Source organism: Myotis nattereri, assembly GCF_964212035.1.
Source record: "Myotis nattereri genome assembly, chromosome: 6".
Lineage (NCBI taxonomy): Eukaryota > Metazoa > Chordata > Mammalia > Chiroptera > Vespertilionidae > Myotis > Myotis nattereri.
Genome location: NC_138081.1, coordinates 8,437,051 through 8,459,507, shown reverse-complemented (window position 1 = coordinate 8,459,507; position 22,457 = coordinate 8,437,051). Strand labels below are relative to the sequence as shown.

The window sequence follows — 22,457 nt, the reverse complement described above, 5'->3', positions numbered from 1 at the left end:
GGGTTGCAGGGATGCTGGGGGAGAAGGAGGGCTGGGGATCCCCGAGACAGGAAGCAGGAGCTGGCAGAGGAGCCCGGGAGCCCCTCCGAGCTGCAGACACCTGGGCTGCCCTCCGACCCTTCTCCCCTGCCCATCCTGCTGCCTTTGACAGCCGTGTGACCTGGCGAGCCTCGGCTTTCCTCGCCTGGAAGACGGGCATCACGCCTTGCCCCCCGCCTTGGATTCTGGGACTGAGTGAACGGGCTGTGTAGCTAGAAGGCGTTGTTGTTGTTGACCACGAGTGTTGAGTCAGGCATTGTGGTTGGCACTTGTCACGATCCAATTTCAACCCTCGCAACCTCAGGGAGACCCTTTCCTCATTTTACAGGACCAGGGGTCGGACAGGCGAACTCACCCCTCCCAGGTCACACAGCACTGAGTTCACCTCTGGTGCCTCCGCCTCACCCCGAGCGCCTGCCCCTGGCGGGGAGGTGGCTGTGGCCTGGGAGGACCCTGGCCCTCACCCTCTCGTCTGCCCCCCAGGCTCAGGCTGCCCAGTGGGCTCAGGCCCAGAGCCCAGAGAAACCAGCACAATAGCGTCCAACAGCTGGACCGCCAGCAGCAGCCCCGGGGAAGCCCGGGAGGATGGGCCCGAGGGCCTGGACAAGGGGCTGGACAACGATGCGGAGGGCGTGTGGAGCCCGGACATCGAGCAGAGCTTCCAGGAGGCGCTGGCCATCTACCCGCCCTGCGGCCGCCGCAAGATCATCCTGTCGGACGAGGGCAAGATGTACGGTGCGTGTGGGGAGGTGCGTGTGGGGAGGTGCGTGTGGGGAGGCGCGGGGCTGGGACACTGAGGGCTGGGGAAGCAGCTGGCCCTCCGCCCCGCCCCCTGCTCTCTGCCCCCTCACCCAACCGGTTTGGGCCAGTCCTAAGGCTGCCAGCCGCTGGGCGGGCGAGTCGGTGCGTGCAAGCCTGTGTGTCTGGATCCTCCTCATAAACACGCCAGGCTTGCCCCTCCGCCAGCGCGTGGCTCACACCTCGCACCCCATCTGCTTCTCCTCTCCTGCCCACTGCCCCTGGAGGTTTCGGGGTGACTCAGTGGGCCCAGGAAACTGGGTCAGTCCAGTGTGCTCCAGGCGAGGCCTGGGAGAGGGTTCCTCCCTGGTGGCAGGATGTGGGGGAGCCCGAGGGGTGAGGGGTGAGGCCTAGGGCGGGAGTGAGGGGGAGGCCTGCAGGCTGGTGGGAAGCCACCGTGAAGGGGCTGTGCTGGGAGAGGGCTGGAGGGACGGCTCATGCCTCAGGCCCTCCTGGCCTCCCCCTTTGGGGCTCTCTGCCACCTTGCCCACCTGCTGCCTCCAGAAGGGAGTGCCCCTCTTGCCTAGTGCTGAGGGCTCTCCCCGAGTGGCATTTTTGGGATAACTCAACCCTTCTTGGCCTGGCTCCTTGCCAGCTCCCTCCAACCCTCCCCGGCAGCCTGGCTAAGTGAGGAGGCCCAGCCTCTCCCTCCCAGCACCCAGCACCAGGGCGCGTAGGAAGGAGGCAGCTGAGGGCTGGAGTCCCCTGCCCCACCCGCTGCCACACCCACCCCAGCACAGCTCGCCAGGCCACTGGGCAGGCAGATGTTCCACGGCGGGAGCTCCGGCCCCACTGCCTCCTCCCCGTGGTGGGGCAGCCCCACGGGTATTTTTAGATGGGGTGGAGGGAGGGGGTGGAGAGGGGCAGGAAGGGAGGAGCGGTGGGGCTGGTTCTGTCATCAAAAAGGAATTTGAAGAATGTGGCCATTCTGGGGAGACTGGAGGTGAGGGGCCTGGATTTGGGGGGTAAGGAGTATACACCCTGAGGATGCTGACAGGCAATTAGTCATGTGCCCCGAGCACCCCTCTCCTGGGCCAAGTCCCCCTGCGCAGTCCCCCACCCTGAGACTGACAGGCCGGGTGGGTCTCAGGGCGCAGCCACGGGTAAACTGCGACATGGGTGACAGGCTCAGGGACACAGACTGTCCGTGTGGGAGGTGCTGGGAGGCCACGGGCTCCTGCCTGTTGTAGCCGAGAAGGGAAGGGACTTGTCCAGGGCCTCCCCAGGGAAGGGCAGCCAGGCAGGCACCAGCCCAGCCATTGCAGACACATGGCCACTGAGAAGACAGCAGCCGGCCAGGCCTCCCTCACACACACACACACACACGGGGTACCCCGACCAGGCCTCCCTCACAGGGGTACCCCGACCAGGCCTCCCTCACAGGGGGTACCCTGGCCACACCTCCCTCACAGGGGTACCCCGACCAGGCCTCCCTCACAGGGGTACCCCGACCAGGCCTCCCTCACAGGGGGTACCCTGGCCACGCCTCCCTCACAGGGGTACCCCGGCCAGGCCTCCCTCACAGGGGTACCCCAGCCACGCCTCCCTCACAGGGGGTACCCTGGCCACGCCTCCCTCACAGGGGTACCCCAGCCAGGCCTCCCTCACAGGGGTACCCCAGCCAGGCCTCCCTCACCCAGGGTACCCCAGCCAGGCCTCCCTCACAGGGGGTACCCCAGCCAGGCCTCCCTCACAGGGGGTACCCCAGACAGGCCTCCCTCACATGGGATACCCCGACCAGGCCTCCCTCACAGGGGGTACCCCAGACAGGCCTCCCTCACATGGGATACCCCGACCAGGCCTCCCTCACAGGGGGTACCCCAGACAGGCCTCCCTCACATGGGATACCCCGGCCAGGCCTCCCTCACAGGGGGTACCCCGACCAGGCCTCCCTCACTCAGAGATATCCCGGCCAGACCTCCCTCACACAGGGTACCCCAGCCAGGCCTCCCTCATACGGGGTACACCGGACAGGCCTCCCTCACAGGGGGTACCCGAGATAAGCCTTCCTCACAGGGGATACCCTGGCCAGGCCTCCCTCACACAAGGGTACTCCAGAAAGGCCTCCCTCACACGGGGTACCCCGGCCAGGCCTCTCTCACACGGGATCTGCACCGGGAGGTCTACAGCTGGTGGCAGGCCCTGGAGGAAGAAAGCTGCTGGGGCTGGGAGTGAGGGGCCCAGCTGTCCTGCCCTGGGGCCACACCTGCCCCTGTCTGTCCTGCAGGGACACCTGTCCAGCCTCCTGACATGGGTCTGCCTCCCTCCCTCCCTCCCTCCCTCTGCTGCCCCTGTTCCCCTCCCTCAGGGAGAGGCCCCAGGCCCTGGAGGGTGGGGGAGCACCTGGGGCCTCCCAGCACCCTTGGCTGCCCTGCTGTGCCCTGAGGTGGGGGCTGCAGGGGGAAAGGGCCTGGTGTGGGTCCAGCCACCGGCCTCCAGCCACCAGCCACCAGCCACTCTTTTCTGTCTCGCCCATCTAGGTCGGAACGAGCTGATCGCGCGCTATATTAAACTGAGGACGGGCAAGACCCGGACGAGAAAGCAGGTAGAGACTGCTGTGGAGGCCGCCCTGCCTGCACGCCCTCAGCCCCTCCGTCCCCATGCCCCGCCCCGCCCCCTCTGTGCCACTTCACACCCCCTCGAGCTGCATCACTCCCCACTGGCTTCTCTGACCACCCACCACCCACCTAAGACTTGTGGTTCAGTGACCGATGATACGGCCACGGGGCAGCCGTGGCAGCTCCATGGTCACTGCCCTGAGAGGCCCACTGGCCAGTCAGGGGACAGACGGCCGGATGGACGTGCGCAGGGGGGTGCGCTGTGGGGCCGGCTCCTAGCCCAGGCTGGGCAGGGGCGGGGAGGAGCAGAGCTGGGAAGGCCTCCTAAAGGGAAAGGATTTGCGGGCGGGAGAGGGAGGAGGGGGAGCGATTCTCCAGGCTGAGGAAGTCGGATACAGATGTAACTGTGAGTCCGTACGGAGCGACTTGCTATTCCTTTCCTTGGTCCTCACAGCAGCCCTAGCGGTAGGCACAGCAGTTCCCTCGTTTTACAGAAAAGGAAACTGAGGCACGAGAAGTTAAGTAACTGCCTTGCTGGTAGGCGGTGGGTCCAGGGTTCAGCCCATTAGGCAGGAAAGAGCCTTCAGTCAGCAGAGTGGGGGGGGGGGGGGCGGGAAGGAAGAGCGGAGGGCCAGTGGTGAGCGATTCAGCTGCCCACGGACAGGTTCCCGCTGGCGGCAGCTGGGGGCCGTGGAAGGGGCTAGAGCAGGAGTGGCTGGGGGCAGGGGGCAGGAATGTTGGCGCTGGAGCAGCCGACCATGGGTTAGGGCCGGGCAGGGGCCTAGATCAACAGCATTGGTGGCCGGGGTAGTGGCAGGGGTGAGGGTAGGGATGGTGGATGGGAAAACACGATGAGCTGAGAGGTGACTGGGCGGCGGGCAGTCCAGGGAGGGCAGCGTGTGCACAGGAGACCTGAAGGGAATTGTTCCGGGTGGGTTGCCCGGGGGGTTGCCCGGGAGACAGGCAGCCTGGAGGCAGGTTCCTGGAGGAGTGGAGGCCCCTCTGACCCTCAAACTCCCCCCCACCCCCCTGCTGGGGTCGGCGTGGGCGGCTGGGCCCTGCACCCACCTCCCGGGCTGCACAGACAGGCTGAGCTGTCCCACCCACTGCCTCGAAGGGAGGTTCGGAGTCCAGTACCCAGCGCGGGAGCCTTTATGAGCCACTGCCCTCGGGCAGCTCAGGTCGCACAGCGTTTATTTCTTTAGCAAGTGATTGAGCTCATACTACGTTCCAGGCACGAGGGATGCAGCAGGGAACCAGACATTCACGGGCCCTGGGCCCTGTTCCCTGGAGCCTGGGAGCAGGAGGAACACTGCCTGTCAGACCCCTGGGTTCAAGCTCCTGCTGCCTCTCTGCCGGGAGGTGCGTGTCCTGCCTCACCCAACAGACTGTTCATAGGACGTATGTCGGGGGGAAGGGGCTGAGGCACCCGAGGCCCAGAGCGGGTAGAGAGCCTCTTCCCTCTGGGCCCGCGTTAGACCTGCCCCTGGCCAGTATCCCGTGAAGGCTGGCTGGCCAGTGAAGTTTTATTTTCATTACAAAATAAAATGATAAAACACTAATTATAAACGAAACCAGCTGTCGGCAAGCTCGGAGCTTGAAAAACCGCTGGCCTTCGTCATTTTGCAGGGGCGGCACTCCTCTAACTTCATTTTCCCTTCTAACTCCCGGATCTAATATCTCCTTGCCGGGGAGCTGTCCCCTGCGGTGAGGACAAGGCGTGTGCTTTTGTGTCTCAAAGAGCAAGCCGCTGACAGACAGGGCTGTTTCAGTGTTTTTGTTTGTTTGTTTGTTTTTTAAATATTTTTATTGATTTCAGAGAGGAAGGAAGAGATAGAAACATCAATGATGAGAGAGAATCACGGATCGGCTGCCTCCTGCATGCTCCCCACTGGGGATCGAGCCTGAAACCCGGGCATGTGCCCTTGACCGGAATTGAACCTGGGACCCTTCAGTCCGAAGGCCGATGCTCTATCCACCGAGCCAAACCGGCTAGGGCCAGTTTTTTTTTTATGCAGTTTTTTTTTGTTTGTTTTTTGTTGTTGTTTTTTTAATATATTTTATTGATTTTTTACAGAGAGGAAGGGAGAGGGATAGAGAGCCAGAAACATCAATGAGAGAGAAACATCGATCAGCTGCCTCCTGCACACCCCCCACTGGGGATGTGCCTGCAACCAAGGTACATGCCCCTGACCGGAATCGAACCCGGGACCCTTGAGTCCGCAGGCCGACGCTCTATCCACTGAGCCAAACCGGTTCTGGCCAGTTTTGTGGTTTTTTTTTTACAGATATTTATAGCAATGAGTAGCAAGTATAGTGCCTTCATATGGCAAAAAAACCAGCTAAATGTCACATTAGGATTAAGTCCTCTGTGACTTCCAGCTGTCGCAGAGCTGACCATTGGGAGCTGAAAGAGCCCAGGTAGCATCACCTGTGGTGAAGCAAGGGGCCTCTGAGTCAGGCCACCTGGGTTCGACCCCCAGCCCAGCCCCCACCTGTGTGACCTCAGATAAGCTGCTACCCTCTCTGTGCTTTGGCTTCATTATCTGCAAATCGGAAGTAATATTAGTGCCGCCTTCTTAGTGGTGCTGTGGGGTCCGACGGGGTGGTGGGAAGTGCTGGGAGCACGGGAGGCGTGCGCAGTCAGCGTCCCTTGCGGCCGTGCCACGCCACGGTCGGTCGTCTTGCTGAGCTGTGTCTGATCCTTGCATGGTCTGAGGTGGGTGAGGAGCACCCGCCGGGGTCCTAACCAAGTACTATGGGGGCTGCCCAGCATCAGATACGTGATAACTTTCAGTCTGTGATTAAAAAGGAAAAGAAACTTTTTTGTGGGAATAAAGACTCCTTGCAAGGAAAGCCAACAGCAGTGGCTGGGAATGAAGGTGTGAGGTGCCGAGAGGAGCCACGTGTTCCCTTGTGTTTCAGGGAGAAAGTGGCATTTAGGTTCCCTGAGGCTCAGGGTCCAAGTGTCAAGGGTTGTGTGGTACCAGCCCGTGGCACACCCACCCTGACCATGACCAGCTCAGGTTTGCTGGAGAGGAAGGCTTCAGGGAGGAGGTGCTGGAAAAGAAACACAATTAAGAGTTCCTACTGTGTGCCTTTATGTTTACTGCCATTTATTGGTCCAAGGAGGAGGGAGGCATGCTGGGGGAAGAAGCTGCGTGAGCAAAGCGGAGTAGGACAGGCCTGGCCGGTGGGCCAGCGAGCGGGTGCGGTGACTGGAAGATGGAGGTGGTGGTATGGGGGGTGGGGGAGGATTATAGAGAAGATGGCGGGCGGAATAAAGGTCCGCGTGCTCTTCCTCTGGGTTGATGCAGCCCTGCACCGGGCACACAGTGTGACCGCAGGGCTTGGGCCGGACTTTAGCGCTCACCGCGGGTACCTTGCGCAGTGGACAGCTGGTGGTCCTAGAAGCCCGTAGGCTCTTGATCACAACAGGGCCAAGAGGAAAGCAGAAGTGCCAGGCAGGGCTGCGAGTGTCTGCCCCCGGGGGCCCCAGAGCCCCCCACTTACACCTGTTCCCAGAGAGGAGGGCCGGCTGCTGCCTGTGGCACCGAGCTCGCCTCCTCACTGTGTGTTTCCCTCTCTGGCCGGGCGCGGGGCGGCCCCTAGGTGTCCAGCCACATACAGGTTCTAGCTCGGAAGAAGGTGCGGGAGTACCAGGTTGGCATCAAGGTACGTTGGACCTGACTGGGGCCTCCAGCCCCTCCTGGGCCCCTTTCCACGGCGCCTGCACCGCTCGGACCTCGGCCTCGGCCAGCTCTCCGGCCCCTGTGCCTCTTTTCCGGCTGAAGCTCTGTTCTTGCCTCTTCTTCCACTCTCTGCTCTTTCTTTCTCTCTCTCTCTCTCTCTGCAGGTCTCTAGCCACTTGCAGGTTCTAGCCAGGCGGAAATCTCGGGAGATTCAGTCCAAGCTGAAGGTATGGGGTCTCTTGCCACTTGGCCTGGCCCTGGCCCTGCCCAGGCCTGTGGCTGCTCTCTGACCCCAGCTCGGGGCAGGGAGGGGCTGAGGAGCAAGAAGCCCAAAGGCCGCTGCAGGCTCCACAGGCGCTGGAGAGTGAGCAGGACAGCAGTCCTTCAGTGAAGGAGAGGAAGACCATCTGGGCCCCGAAGGCCCCCTCTCTTCTCCGATTTCCTTTTCCTCCTTCCTCCTTTGCTGCTTGCTGATTGCACAGGGTCTTCAGGAGGGCAGGAGGAGACGCTGGAGGGCATGGGCTGGCAGAGCTATTGTGTGGGCATGGCCGTTCCTTCCATTGGACACTCTGTCCTGGCTGCTCTGTGCCTGAGGATCTCAGAGCCTGCGTTCATGGCCTGGACCCTGGTCAGGGCCCCTGCTGGCTGCATCTTCTCTCTGCCCATAGCTGCCCAGCAGCCTGGTACATGAGCAGACCCCAGGGACACCAGCTTGGTCTACCATCTAGGTCTCCAGCCTATCCTCCGTCATCCTACCCTGTCCAGGGCACCCCCAGCTTAGAAACACTGCCTCTGGGTGGCAGAGGGTGTGTGGGGGGGGGGTGAGGGGGGGGGCTGGGAGGTCCACAGCCACCTCAGCTTCCCTGGGCTTCCCAGAAGCTGGGAGCCAGGTGGGCGTGGAGTGGAGGGGGGTGAGAAGACAGCCCCCCACACACCCCCCACATATAGCCCTCATTTGTGCCTCTTCTAATCATGCTCCCTCTCCTCCACAGGCCATGAACCTGGTAAGTAGCACTGCCCCTCCCCTAGGGGACCTTGGGCGGGAGAGCACCTAACATAGAATTTCCAAATTCTGGATTGTAGATCAGTGTAACTGACAGGTTCTCAAACCTTAGCACAAATGGAATTGCCGGCAGGGCTGGTGGAGACATTTCGGGCCCGCCCCCCCCCCCCCCCCAGGCTTTCTGATTCAGAGGCCTGAGCGGGGCCTGAAACTTGGCCTTTCTAGCAAGCTTTCAGGCGATGCTGGTGCGGTTGGTCCAGGACCGTACTTTGAGAACCACTGAGAAAATACAATAGAAAGTATGACAGTGCATGACACAAATTGGGGGACATATTTTGGTACCTGCTAGGCTATAGAATGAAATGAAATTGTTTCTTACTGTGCACGGTGGTTAGAGGGGCGATGGACACTCAGGAGGCAGGCCAGAGAGGGGCCGAGGGCCTCCTTAGGCCACACAGCAGAGCTGGGGCTGTGATCCAGACATGGACTTCCAGAGCCCCGAGGGCCTGGGAGGGGGCCCTGGGGCAAGCCCTGCCCTGTTGCCCTCATGCGGCGCCTCCCTCCCCTAGGACCAGGTCTCCAAGGACAAAGCCCTCCAGAGCATGGCGTCCATGTCCTCTGCCCAGATTGTCTCCGCCAGCGTGCTACAGAACAAGTTCAGCCCGCCCTCCCCGCTGCCCCAGGCCGTCTTCTCCACTTCCTCACGGGTGCGGTGCGGGGTCCTGGGAGGTGGGGCTGGGGGGTGAGGACCATAGATTCTGAGGGACCTCTGACTTTGTCCCATCTCTGCAGTTCTGGAGCAGCCCCCCTCTCCTGGGACAGCAGCCCGGACCCTCTCAGGAGTGAGTATCCTGTGCATCCTCCCCACACCCTCTGCTTTCCCTCAGCAGCCGACCTAGGCTTCCCCTCTCATCTGGGTTCCAGCAACAAAGGAGCCATTTTAAATTCAAAAACTGAGGGATGGAGCGCGCCAGTAAGAGAGCTAATGCATTTGTCTATTCATTCACGTGTTTATTCATTCATCAACCCACTCATCCCCTTGTCACCTTCAGTTATTTTTCATTCAGTTAATCTCTGAATTCACCTCTCAGCCGAGCAGCCAAGTATACTCGGTTCCTCCAGTTCTCAGATGACTTTCTTCCAGAAACGCCCTCCGTTTAAGCACAGCCTCCCGGGAGGGTGGGACGCTGTATTAAATGTGCACGTCGGCTGTGAGACCAGCAGGCTCTCACAGAAGTTCGTGTGGAGCAGACAAGCCGGCCAGCAGACGCCGGGGCCTCTGCAGAAAGGCCAGGGCTGGTGGCTCTCTGCTGGGATCCCAGACGAGACCCCAGTGACTGGGCTGGATGGAGGGTGGGGCAGGGGATGGCCCTCTAACCAGGCTGTGCTCCTGTCTGCAGCATCAAGCCCTTTGCACAGCCAGCCTACCCCATCCAGCCGCCCCTGCCGCCGGCGCTCAGCAGTAAGTTCCCGGGGGCTCCGCCACCGCCTGCCCTTCCCTTGGGTGCCCACCTGCACCTCTGCTCCGAGCACTCGGGCCCAACTGTGTGTGAGCACGTGTGTGCCTATGTGTATGCATGTGTGTGCCCGCATGAGAGCACGGGTGTGTCCATGTGCGCGCGCATATGTGTACATGTGTGAGCACATGTGTGTGCCTGTGTGAGCACTGTGCGTCCATGTGTGAGCACGTGTGTGCCCATGTGTGTGCCCGCGTGAGAGCACTGTGTGCCCATGTGTGAGCACGTGTGTGAGCACATGTGTGTGAGCATGTGTGTGCCCATGTGTGAGCACGTGTGTGTGTGTGCACATGGCCGGCCGCCGGGAGAGGGGAGTGGGGGGCATCTATAGGGATCGGGACAGACCAGGAGTAGCCCCCTTACAGTGTCATCCCCCCCCATCCGCTGCAAGTGCACACCACCAACAGCATCACATTCATAGACTGTGTGTATATAAAATCCTTGTAAGGAAATACACCAAAGTCTTAACAGTTTCATTCTAAGTGTTGGGATTTTGGATAATTTTTAAAATGTTTTTATTAATTTTAGCGAGAGAGAGGAAGGGAGAGGGAAAAAGAGAAACATCGATGAAACACGCATCGGCTGCCTCCTGCGCGCCCCCTACTGGGGGCCCAGTGGAGACTTGGGCATGTGCCCAAACCCGAGTGGAACCCGCGGCCTCTCAGTGCGTGGGCGACTCTCAACCAACTGAGCCACACTGGCCAGGGCTGGATAATTATTATTTTCCCCTTTGACATGTCTGTGTTTTCTGCTTGAACACCCGCTAACAGCGACTAAGGGAAAACCCGCCAGGGACGCACGGGGCCCCACACAGGCAGGCAGGCTGCACACTGCACAAGGGCACCGCGCGGGGCGTGGGAGTCCAGCCTGGCCGCCTCCCAGAGGGCTCTGCGCGGGCGACCACGCACCCCGCCCACGAGGGTCACCCCCACCCCCAGGTTACGAGCCCCTGGCCCCGCTGCCCCCGGCCGCCGCCTCGGCGCCCGCGTGGCAGGACCGCACCATCGCCTCCTCCCGCCTGCGGCTCCTCGAGTACTCCGCCTTCATGGAGGTGCAGCGCGACCCCGACACGGTAACGTGCTCAATGTGTTTGGGGGGGCGAGGGGACCCCGCGGCGGTCCAGGGCCACAGCTAGGTCACGGGGTGGGGCAGCCACAGCCCCCCCTGCCCTCCCCCCCTCCCCTCCCCCCTGCGCCCCCTGCTCTCCTGACCCGCTGCTGCCCTCCCCACAGTACAGCAAACACTTGTTTGTGCACATCGGCCAGACAAACCCCGCCTTCTCGGACCCGCCCCTGGAGGCCGTGGACGTGCGTCAGATCTACGACAAGTTCCCCGAGAAGAAGGGCGGGCTGAAGGAGCTGTACGAGAAAGGCCCCCCGAATGCCTTCTTCCTGGTCAAGTTCTGGGTGAGCCGCCCCTGCGCCCCCCAGCCCCTCCCCTCCCCCAGACCTGCAGTCCCGCGCCCACCCTACTGGCCACCTCTCTCCCCGGGGCGGCGGGCAGTGCCGGGGCGGCGGGCAGTTCCTGGGCGGCGGGCAGTGCCTGGGTGGTGGGCATTGCCGGGGCGGTGGGCAGTGCCTGGGCGGCGGGCAGTGCCTGGGCGGTGGGCAGTGCCGGGGCGGTGGGCAGTGCCTGGGCGGTGGGCAGTGCCGGGGCGGTGGGCGGTGGGCAGTTCCTGGGCGGCGGGCAGTGCCGGGGCGGTGGGCAGTGCCTGGGCGGTGGGCAGTGCCGGGGCGGTGGGCGGTGGGCAGTTCCTGGGCGGCGGGCAGTGCCGGGGCGGTGGGCAGTGCCTGGGCGGTGGGCAGTGCCGGGGCGGTGGGCAGTGCCTGGGCGGTGGGCAGTGCCGGGGCGGTGGGCGGTGGGCAGTTCCTGGGCGGCGGGCAGTGCCGGGGCGGTGGGCAGTGCCTGGGCGGCGGGCAGTGCCGGGGCGGTGGGCAGTGCCTGGGCGGTGGGCAGTGCCGGGGCGGTGGGCGGTGGGCAGTTCCTGGGCGGCGGGCAGTGCCGGGGCGGTGGGCGGCGGGCAGTGCCTGGGCGGCGGGCAGTGCCTGGGCGGCGGGCAGTGCCTGGGCGGCGGGCAGTGCCGGGGCGGTGGGCGGCGGGCAGTGCCTGGGCGGCGGACAGTGCCGGGGCGGTGGGCGGTGGGCAGTTCCTGGGCGGCGGGCAGTGCCGGGGCGGTGGGCGGCGGGCAGTGCCTGGGCGGCGGACAGTGCCGGGGCGGCGGGCAGTGCCTGGGCGGCGGGCAGTGCCTGGGCGGCGGGCAGTGCCGGGGCGGCGGGCAGTGCCGGGGCGGCGGGCAGGACGCCCACGGCGATGGCGGAAGCCTCGCTCGGGCCTCCAGCAGCTCACGCCGCCCGCCCTCCTGCAGGCCGACCTCAGCAGCACCATCCAGGAGGGCCCGGGCGCCTTCTACGGGGTCAGCTCCCAGTACAGCTCAGCCGACAGCATGACCATCAGCGTCTCCACCAAGGTGTGCTCCTTCGGCAAGCAGGTGGTGGAGAAGGTGGAGGTGAGTGGGGTCCGGGGGTGGGGGTGGGGGGATGGGGGAGGCGGGGGGCGCGGCCAGGAGCAGGCCCCAGCGAGGCCTCCTCTCCGCAGACCGAGTACGCGCAGCTGGAGAACGGGCGCTTCGTGTACCGCATCCACCGCTCGCCCATGTGTGAGTACATGATCAACTTCATCCACAAGCTGAAGCACCTGCCGGAGAAGTACATGATGAACAGCGTCCTGGAGAACTTCACCATCCTGCAGGTGAGCGGCCGGTGAGGGCTCGCGGGTCCTGGGAGGCCGGACCCATTGCTCAGAGAAAGAGACTGAGCCCCCAGGGGAGCAGGGGCGGCTCAGCCCGCACCCCCAGGCCCTGCGCTGCCCGACCCGAATCCTCCTGCCCGGCCCCAGGTGGTCACCAGCCGCGACTCCCAGGAGACCCTGCTCGTCATTGCTTTTGTCTTCGAAGTCTCCACCAGCGAGCACGGGGCCCAGCACCACGTCTACAAGCTCGTCAAGGACTAGGGTGCCCTCTGCCCCACCACCAGGATCCAGGACGAGCCTCTTCTCACACACCTGCCTGGCACCCGGGGGTCCAGGATTGAGGACTCATCTGCCTGCCAGGCCTCGGCCCAGGGCCAGGAGGCCTCCCCACCTGCTCCAGCACACACCCCCTGCCACTGTTCTGCGCTTTAACTGTGGGAGAAGGGAGGGGGCTCAGCGGTGGGGCAGCCTGGCTGGGTCGCCAAGCCACCATCACTTCGGTCTGCCCAGCCTCAGTGAATGGGAGGACACCTTTGGCTCAGGTGTGTGTGGCCACTGGCCCCTCAGGGCTGGGACAGGTGGGTGCGGGAGACTGGAGGGGAGGCGGAGTGCAGAGGCCAGGAAGGAGTGTGGAGCTGGGGTTGCGCTGAGAAGAGAGAGGCCCACACTGTCTTTGCACCTGCCATGCGCCAGGCCCAGTGCCTCCTGCCATCCTCTGACCTGCAAAGCAATCATGGGTCTCGGTGTCACAGATGAGGAGTCTGGGGGGGGTGTGGGGAGGGGGCAGAGTTGGAGTTCTCACCAGGGCTGCCTGTCCCGAGCCCAGTTTACACACCTCCCTGCCTCGGACCGGCCCCAGGCTGGGGAGGGGCTCTACACTGAGGGGCGTGTTGGGGCCCCTGACACGGGGAGCCGCTGCCTCTGACCAGCAGGGAAGGGGAGCAGCAGGTACTCAGCACCTGTTGGGCGCCCTCTGTCAGCCCAGCATCCAGCCAGGGCCCCGGGAGGGAGCCTGCTGTGCCACTCGCCCCACGCTGCCCTGGCCCAGATCCTTTGCCAGGCTCCCCCCCAGCCGCCTGACGGGCAGGCCCCCCAGGGGCGGGCCCAGGCTCAGAAGCAGGCTGGAGGGTCAGGTAGGAAGGTGCCAGCCCCTGGGCAGATCTGTGGCCCAGGCACGAGAGGCTGCACAGGCTTTGGTATTTTCTCTTGCCCAAGTGAACCCTCAGCGGTGCCACTACCTTGCTCTTCCTGGTGCCAGTCTCCCTGCCTGGAGCAGCTCCCCAGACCTCGTTCTGGGACTGAAGGTGCACCCTGCCCACTGCCTCTTCCCACCATCCGGCCCCTCAGCGCCCGGCCTCCGGGCATCGATGAGTTCATATGAAGTACTGTGCCCTTCCCTGCCCTGCCCCCACCCCTGAGCTTCCTGAAGGTCCTCACAGTTTGCATATCGCTCAGGCCACCTCCAAACCCAACCTAGGTTTTATAATGTATATTATATATATTTTTGTGTATTTTTTAAATCCAGCTGTGATGGGTTATATCATAAACGTGGCACAGGGCTGGGGCAGGCGCCCTCAAGGCCTACTCAGAAAGAGAAATTAAAGTTATTTGTTTGTGGGTTAGTCGTGTGACCAGTTGTGTGCCAGGCCTCTGGGTTGGAACAGCTTCAGGGGGGCTCTCCCTGGTTATGTCCTGGTGTGCCACCTCCCCCCATCTTTTCCGGGGGCCCCCAAGCCCTACCTTCAGTATAAAGAGGTGTGATTCTGGGGTCCCATGAATGCTTTCCAGCTTCAACCTTTCTCCATATCCACACCCCTCCTGCCTGGGTTGCACACTGAACTGAGCCCAGCCTGCCGAGGTTTCCTGTTGTTCTCTCTCTCTCTCTCTCTCTCTCATTTCTCTCTCTCTCTCTCTCACACACACACACACACACAGAAAAGCCATTTATTTTGTCTTACGATCCTAGACAAAATAAATTCAAGCTAAAGATTGCCTATAGCACTTTTCTGCTTTCGGGGACCAGTTTTTACCAATGCATGAAATTCGTGCAAGGGTGGGCCCTTGCAACCCCAGCTTCATCCGAAGGTTGGAAGGTCGTCTGGACGGTCGTTCTGCTGTCCAGTCTAATTAGCATATTAGCTCTTTATTATATAGGATTATTATTATTACTGAGTTTTAGAGATACAGAAAGGGGGGAGAGAGAAACATCGATGTGAAAGTGAAATGGATGGAATAGCTTTGTCGCTAAGTGACGTGACTTGCCCAAGGTCACACATCTGCTGAGATGGGCCGCCTGCTAAATCCCCACGGTCTTCTCAGTGTCTGCTGCTGTTCTCACCGGCCTGCCCTCACTTTACTCCCGAGGAAAGAGCTCAAGGCGGGTGAGTGCTCTCCGCAGTGGAAAGCTGCCAGCGGGGCAGGCCAGACCAAGCTGCCCCTGTCCGCCCGGGGAAGCACACAGCGGGGATGCAGCGTGGCCGTGGGGCGGCCGTACCCTCGGTGGACATGCATTGTTTATCTGAAATTCAGATTTAACTGGGCACCCTGCATTTTCTTTTTTAATTATTTTATTCATTTTACAGAGAGGAAGGGAGAGAGAGAAGCATCGATGAGAGAAACATCGATCAGCCGCCTCCTGCACGCCCCCTACTGGGGATTGTGCGTGCAACCAAGGTACATTACCCCTGACCGGAATCGAACCTGGGACCCTTCAGTCGGAGGGCGGATGCTCTGTCCACTGAGCCAAACCGGTTAGGGCGGCATCCTGTATTTTCATTTGCTAAATCTGCCAACCCTACTCCAGAATCTAGTCTTCTAGATCATTCTGGTCCAGCTCCAACTTTGCAGCTGGGGAGGGGACTGAGGCTCCTCTCCTCACTCAGCCAGTCAGGGGCAACCCCAGGATGTGAACTGCTCTGCCTGCCCCAAGCCCCTGCCCCGGGTGCACTACTTCAATGATCAGGTGGTCCTTGTCTTGGTCACCGCACTGGAGGGACTTCAGACTGTCACCAGTAGCATCTGGAGCTCCCAACAGGTGAGGGGGTTCTGGAGGCAGAAACTGGCTTATGAAGGACCCTGGGGCTGGATGAAAAATCCAATCTCTGCACTAATAAGTAATGACATCGCCCTGGCCAGGGGTGTTCAGTGGTTGGAGCATTGGCTTGTGCACTGGAGGGTCTGTGGTTCGATTCCTGGTCGGGGCATGTATGGGAGGCAATCAATCGATATGCCTCTGTCTCATCAATGTTTCTCTCCCCTCCTTTTCCTCTCCCCTCTCCCTTCCACTCTAGAATCAATGGAAAAAATACACCCACTCCTCAAGTGAGGATTTTAAAAAGCGTGATGACTCCTATTGAGTGATTGAAGTGTCATCACGAGGGCTGTTGCCTTCACCACTCTCCTGAAGCAATCAGCCTTCCGTAACTGCTTTAAGGATAACGTAGGTCTCTCATGCAGAAAATTCAAGGCGTGCAATTGACCAGCCTCCTTGCTTTCTCTCTTTTTAAAAAATATATATTTTATTTATTTTAGAGAGGAAGGGAGAGGGAGAGAGAAACATCCATGATGAGAATCATTGATTGGCTGCCTCCTGCACGCCCCCTACTGGGGATCGAGCCCATAACCCAGGCACGTGCCCTGAGCAGAATCAAACCTGGGACCCTTTAGTCTGCAGGCCGACGCTCTATCTGCTGAGCCAAACCAGCTAGGGCGCTTCTCTCTTTTCTTTACCGCCTGCCCCCAACCACAAATGTAACATGAAGTGGTGATGACTCACGGTGAGGGTACAGGGTAGGGAAGGAACCAGGATAGGGTGGGCATTGCCCTGGCCCGGCGGCTCAGGCGGTTGGAGTGCTGTCCTGATAGGTCAGGGTTGGGGCTCCATCCCTGGCAGGGCACATACAGGAAGCAACCAATGAATGCGTAAGTGGAAGAACAAATGGGCGTTTTTTTCCTCTCTACTTCTCTCTCTAAATTCAACAAATAAAAATTATATATATAAAGAAGGTGGGTCTTGGGGGCCCAAAGCCCCGGCTCTGGCAGTGGCTCTCCTGTCAGGGTCTGTGGGAAGCTGTGCAGAAGGGTTAGCAAAGCTGGAGCCCAAAGAAGGGGCCTGTAGTCCCGTCTTTCCTGCCCCTCTGTTTCTGTCCTGATGTTTCTGGGGAAAAGGGAGGGTGCCATCTTTTCGTCAATTCCACAGTCAAAGCCAGGGCTCCTCATTTCCCTGCACACAACTGCTGGAAAACGGGCTCCCCAGGTATCTGAGCCCAGAATTATAACTCAGGTGCATACTGAGCTTGGCACTAATCATTCTGGAAGCTGGGATTTGATGAAGTAGCTCAACCCTCATTTACAATAGATTCTGTGTCCCCCCCCCCCCCCCCCATGCTGTGGGCCTCTGAGAGCAGCCGTTGGGTCTCTAAACAGATTCCCCAGAGCCCAGCTGAAGGTGGTGAGTGTGTCTAGTGTAGAGTTGGGTTTTAAGGACTCTTACAAAGTGGAGTAGGTTTGACTTAAATTCAGGTTCCCAAGTAGTTCTAAAACACCCATTTGCCTTGCCTTAGCGTTTCCAAAACTTCTTTAAAAACAAAACAAAACTCCACTTCCCATCTTCCAACTTTTATATATTAGTTGCCAGGTGTTTTTTTGTTTGTTTATATTTTATTGATTTTTTACAGAGAAGAAGGGAGAGGGATAGAGAGTTAGAAACATCGATCAGCTGCCTCCTGCACACTCCCTACTGGGTATGTGCCCGCAACCGGAATCAAACCCAGGACCCTTCAGTCCGCAGGTTGACACTCTATCCCAGGGGTGGGCAAACTTTTTGACTCGAGGGCCACAATGGGTTCTTAAACTGGACCGGAGGGCCGGAACAAAAGCATGGAGTGTTTGTGTGCACTAATATAAATTCAAAGTAAACATCATTACATTAAAGGGTACGGTCTTTTTTTTTTTTTAGTTTTATTCATTTCAAACGGGCCGGATCCGGCCCGCGGGCTGTAGTTTGCCCACGGCTGCTCTATCCACTGAGCCACACCAGCCGGGGCCGTAATGCTTTTAAGTTTACTGTTGTTCATGTGGGTCCCATCATCACCTGCACTTCCAAATAGAAAGCAAGAGTCTGAGAGACATTAACAGACTTGCTCAACAGGCTCCCCTGGCTCCCAAGTGCAGAGCTGAGGAGTCAAACTCAGGCAGTAGGGGACCTTGGGCCCTACAGGCAATTACTGACATGGCTGGTCTTGCATCCAGCAGGTTGAGTATACATCCGAAACCTCTGAAACCTTGGCTCAGGATGCCTGCTCACGACAGGACCACTGTGGATACAGATGTCTTTCTAGTCTTGGACTCATAGAGGTGGGCTGCACTGGGTGCCCATCAAGGAGCCCACCTGTTTGCTCTATGCCTTTGCCTCATGGCTCTATTTTCTCTTAATTGTACCCATTGCCCTATAAGCAGCTTTGTGGCAGGGACAAGGCATCCTATATAATATAAGTGTAGTATGCAAATTGTCCCCTCAACTGGGGGTTCGTCCAGGAGTTCAACCAGGGGGCAGGGCCGGCCTGGGGAAGTTGGGGAGGCCTGGGGAAGTGGGGGAGTACCTGGCCGGCAGCCAGCAGCTGCTAGGGACCCAACCAGTGCACAAATTTCATGCACTGGGCCTCTAGTAAAATATACTCACACTTGTTACTTTTTTATTACATTCCTCTAGTTACTAAATCACAAATTTTCTCACCCTATTTTTAAAAAAATATTTTTTAAGGGAGAGGGATAGAAACATTAATGCAAAACACTGCTGGGCTGCCTCCTGCATGCCCCCTACTGGGGATTGAGCCCACAACTGGATGTGCCCTGACCAGGGATTGAACCAGTGACCTCCTGATGCATGCATGGGCCAATGCTAAACCACTGAGCCAGACCAGCTGGGCTGCCTTTTTTTCTTGATTACAAAGATTACAGAAATTCAGAAATTCCCCCAAACCATTTAACTCTGAGTTAAACATAGTCAAATTTTATGTAAGCTTCCAATAATTTTTACTATGCATAAACACTTCTAAAATTGGGTCCTAATTTTATAGCCAGCTTTTCCCCTCCTTAGGTAAGGGAACATTGTTAAACAAGCCCATTTTATTACTCCTAATACTACAATAGACCAGAGAAAAGAGCAAGCTAGGCCTACCTTGAGAACCAACTCATTCTCATCCGATTAGTGTAGCTACTTTACCTGCAAATTTAACTTAAAAGCTAAAATGGCAAACTACTCAAGGTCTACTTTGAGAACCTTGTACACTTGTCAGTTTCACATCAGATGAACCTTGTTTTGAGAAGGTGCATTTTTATTTATGCTTTGGATGAGCCTTTCAGCTCTATTAAAGCTGTTGGGACACCCAGCCAGTGTTGCTTCAGGTCATGGTTCAACCCTGCCTGGGTTGCTGGCTCAAACCCCAAAAGGGAACGTGCAGGAGGCAGCCCATGGGTGTTTCTCCCTTCTCCCTTCTCTGAAATAAACTGGATGGGTTCTGGCTAGTTTGGCTCAGTGGATATTGAATGTCAGCCTTCAGCTCAAGGGTCTCAGGTTTAATCCCAGTCAGGGCACATGCCCAAGTTGTGGGCTCTCAGACCCAGCAGGGGATGTGCCGGAGGCAACTGATCAGTGACTTTCATGATTGATGTTTCTCTCCCCCTCAATTTGAAATACCAATAAAAAAATATATAAAAAAAAACTGGTGGCGTGAGCTGGCCCCTTTATTTACCAAAGTTAAATGAAGCAGATTAAAGTGAAAGGTTTAATCACAGGTACTTCCCAGTATATCAAGCCACTGGCACCAATAGGTAAGGGAAAGGGGCAGGTTAGGGCCTGGAAGTTTCTGCAGCCTGATCCTACCCATTTTGCAGACAAATGTGAAAAAGCAAAAATGCTGCACCACAGAATGAGTGCTGAAAGCCATTTGTTTAGGCTAGTGGGGTTGGTTTGATAAATGTTTGTCTAATGGGGAGAAGCTTGGTTAACAAATCGCTTCTTGAACAGTCCTCAAGAGTGAATTAGTTCAAGAACCAAGGTTCCAATGTATTAGACCAATTTCTCAGGGCTTGTGGATTATTCCCATCAGCAACACCTAGGAACCCAAACTTCATTTGTAACAGCTGTGACCCTATGGACCAGGACCCCAAGTGAACTCCGGATACCAGGGAGCAACAGGCTGGAGTCCTGGCCCTGCCCTCGCCCCTCCCCCAGTCACAGGCAGACAAGAGGTCACAGCGGCATCATGGTTTATTAGCGGGGCCTTAGTACAGGCGCTGGGGCTTGCCCATGGTGCTCTTGATGTACAAAGCCCGAACATTCTGCCAGTTCTTTTTGAGCAATGACACCAGGAAATTGACAGCTAAGTGGATGTTGTACACAAGTTCATCATCTGTCATCTTCACGTGGCCAACAGCCACCGCCAGACACAGCACCTGTGGGGAGAGGAAGGTCAGTCAGGCTGGTGGCAGACGGCAGGGCCGGTCCCTCCCAGCGAGCAGTGCTTTGGCCCAGGCTGACCAGCTTCAGCCCTGCTCAGCGACAATCACAGAAAGGCAAGCCAGGGCTCCCACTACCGTGGCTTAACTTACCTTCTTCATCTGGAACTTGATGGTGGACTTCACCTCATCGACTTTGGCCACCATGTTCTCATTGTGGGTCAACAAGGAAGGGAACTTGCCAGCCTTATTCAGGCCGGGGCCCAGGATCCGGGGGATCTGCTTGATCAGAGACTCTGAAGCCAAAAAGGCATCATACTTCTTGGCTGGTGAGGAGAATAAGCCATTGGGAGGCCAGCCTCCAAACGAACTCTGTAGCCCAACCCAGCACAGGCACCACGTCTGCAACCCCTTCCCCACTCGTTTGGGGGTCTCCACCCTCCGAACTCGCACTGGCCCAACATTCCCCTAAGATCTGCTATCAGAAGCCAGGCCGACCCACAACCCATGCGACCACGGAAAACACTGGCCAATCCTGCCTTCCCACCGTCTCGCTACAGGTCAGCTGCAGGCCAGAGCCTCACAGGAAATTAAATCGGAACTGGAACTAGAAATTCCAACTCAGAAGACCAGCACCCTACTAGTCAACTGAGACCGTGGGTTTGAACCACCTAGAGGCCGCCTCCCCTTTCCCGCCCAAAATTCAACCCTCGAAGCCAATAGGAAAAAAGAACTTTCCCAAATCAAGCTGGCCCACCGCAGCACACGGTTTTGGCCACAATTCTGCCCTCCTCCTCACTTTAAAGCCCCAATGGTCTGAGCACCACTCTCCTCGCCCCCAGAACGGCCCCCCCCCCCCTCACCCAGCTTCTTGACCAGCTTCTTGTTCTTGTTGAGCTTCTTCAGCGCCTCGATGTCCATGTGCGGGATGTCCACGGCCTTGGCCTCGTCGCAGTGCTGCTGGTCGCCCAGCACGCACACGGAGAACTTGGGGCGGGGCGTGGACTTCAGCCTGCGTTTTGGGGACAGAGCAGGTCAGGCCCCGCGCTGGGCGTCAGGCGGGTGGACGGGCCGGGGCGGCGGCAGCCAGAGCCTTACCCAGAGCGTCCGCGTTCGCCAGCAGCTAGTCTGGCTCTCACACTAGCCGGCGGGCTCGGCCGAGGCCTCCCCACGCCTCCCCTCTTGTTTTAAGACCCAGGGTGGGGGTCCGCCCGGCCGCGCCTGCCCGGAGCAGGGGGTCCGGACTACCCGGGCTCCCAGTGCCGCGCGTCTGCCCGCCTCGGGGGCAACGGGAGCCCCGAGGGCAGAGCGGGGCACGGGGGCTGGGTGGGGTCAGAGCGGTGCCAACCTGACGGTGCCCGAGAAGCGTTTGTCCTTCTGAGGGTCATAGTTCTTCAGGCTGACCTGCAGCTCCACCGTCTCCAGAAACCTTAGGGGAAGTGCCAGTTAGCCGGACGCCGGGCCCCGGCCCGCCCGCGCCCGCCCCCCGCGGACCCGGCTTACTTCCGGCGCTTGCGCTGGTTCCCGTGCAGGACCTCCCGCACCGCCTCGTACAGGGTGTCGCGGGAGACTTTGCTGCTGCAAGAGGGAAGCAGGACCGGCGCTCAGGCCCGGCGCCGCGGGCCGACACCCTCGGCGTGGCCGGAGCGGCTGGGGGATCGGGACCCCAGTTCGGAGTGGGTCCGAGAACCAGAGGCAGGCCCCGCAAAGAGGGTTCCGACGGCGGCCGACCGGCAATGCCCCGCAGCCAAGGAAGGGCAAGGACCCCCGATGCCGCCCGTAGGGTCTCCATCCCCACCGGGGCGTCCGAGGTGCGGATGCGCTCGGATAGCACCCCACATGTCACTCACCTCATGGTTCCTCGCGCCGCAAATACCGGAAAAGAGACTAACTCAGTTCGCGCATGCGCTCAAATACGGGCCTTGTTCTCGCGAGAGATGCCTTGCGACTTCCCCGGAGAGCGCTGTCGGTCGCTCCACCCCCGGGCGCGCCGCCGTCTGCGGCCGCTGGAGGGCGCCGATGGGCTGCGGTCCGGGGCACCCTCCGACTACCCCGTTTCGCGCCAGCAGCTGCCAGGCGGGTAAGGAAGCGGCCAGGTCCAGGGCTTGAGCTTCAGAAACCAAACGGGCTGGCGACGCATTGTAATGGCCGCGGGGAGGGTGTGATTCCTGCACGTCTGCCCCAGACTTCCTCATGCACCTGCCGCGCAAGCAGGCTTCCCTCCCGACCTCTCCCCCTCATCTCGCTCCAAGGGGCGGGGTGCGGGCGGGCTCGCGGCTTCCCGGGGAGTTGCGAGAAGGGACTCGTGGGTAAAGCCGTGTTCGTGGCCCTGGAAGCCTGCAGTGGGGAAGAGCTGGAAAGCACGGTGATGAGCCTTCACCCCACAGCTGCTGCCTCTGTAGCACCCACCGGCCGTTTCCTAGGGACGAGGTGCCTCGCTAGGGGCCTGGGAATATGAAGGGCTCAGACAGACACGGCCGCAGTGCTGCACACCCCTCTGCCCTTTCCTGTCCAACAGGCCCATCCTCCTCTGCCCACGGTAACCCGGGAGTCTATCCCTACGCAAATGTCTCCCCCCCAAAAGCCTCCCCCGATTGCAGACACTCCCACCTCTAAGCCGCGCCCCTACCCAACAGCTGATAGG

General features: G+C 59.7%; 2 protein-coding genes across 2 annotated transcripts; one reads left to right on the top strand and one right to left on the bottom strand.

Moving 5' to 3' along the window:
• Positions 1 to 624: 624 nt before the first annotated feature.
• Positions 625 to 14,333, top strand: TEAD3 (TEA domain transcription factor 3; the record flags this gene model as incomplete). The annotated part of the gene is made up of 13 exons (XM_081094897.1): positions 625 to 769; positions 3,318 to 3,382; positions 7,008 to 7,070; positions 7,252 to 7,314; positions 8,080 to 8,091; positions 8,660 to 8,797; positions 8,883 to 8,932; positions 9,491 to 9,552; positions 10,546 to 10,679; positions 10,840 to 11,013; positions 11,973 to 12,113; positions 12,203 to 12,355; positions 12,503 to 14,333. 13 exons carry the CDS (start codon positions 625 to 627, stop codon positions 12,614 to 12,616), a joined length of 1,314 nt encoding a protein of 437 aa, XP_080951023.1. The 3' UTR covers positions 12,617 to 14,333.
• Positions 14,334 to 19,128: 4,795 nt separating this feature from the next.
• Positions 19,129 to 22,010, bottom strand: RPL10A (ribosomal protein L10a). Its single transcript, XM_081095038.1, has 6 exons — positions 21,664 to 22,010; positions 21,317 to 21,391; positions 21,162 to 21,242; positions 20,677 to 20,825; positions 19,967 to 20,139; positions 19,129 to 19,810 (listed from the first exon to the last, which is right to left on the bottom strand). Exons 1-6 carry the CDS (start codon positions 21,666 to 21,668, stop codon positions 19,640 to 19,642), a joined length of 654 nt encoding a protein of 217 aa, XP_080951164.1. The 5' UTR covers positions 21,669 to 22,010; the 3' UTR covers positions 19,129 to 19,639.
• Between the last annotated feature and the right edge of the window lie 447 nt (positions 22,011 to 22,457).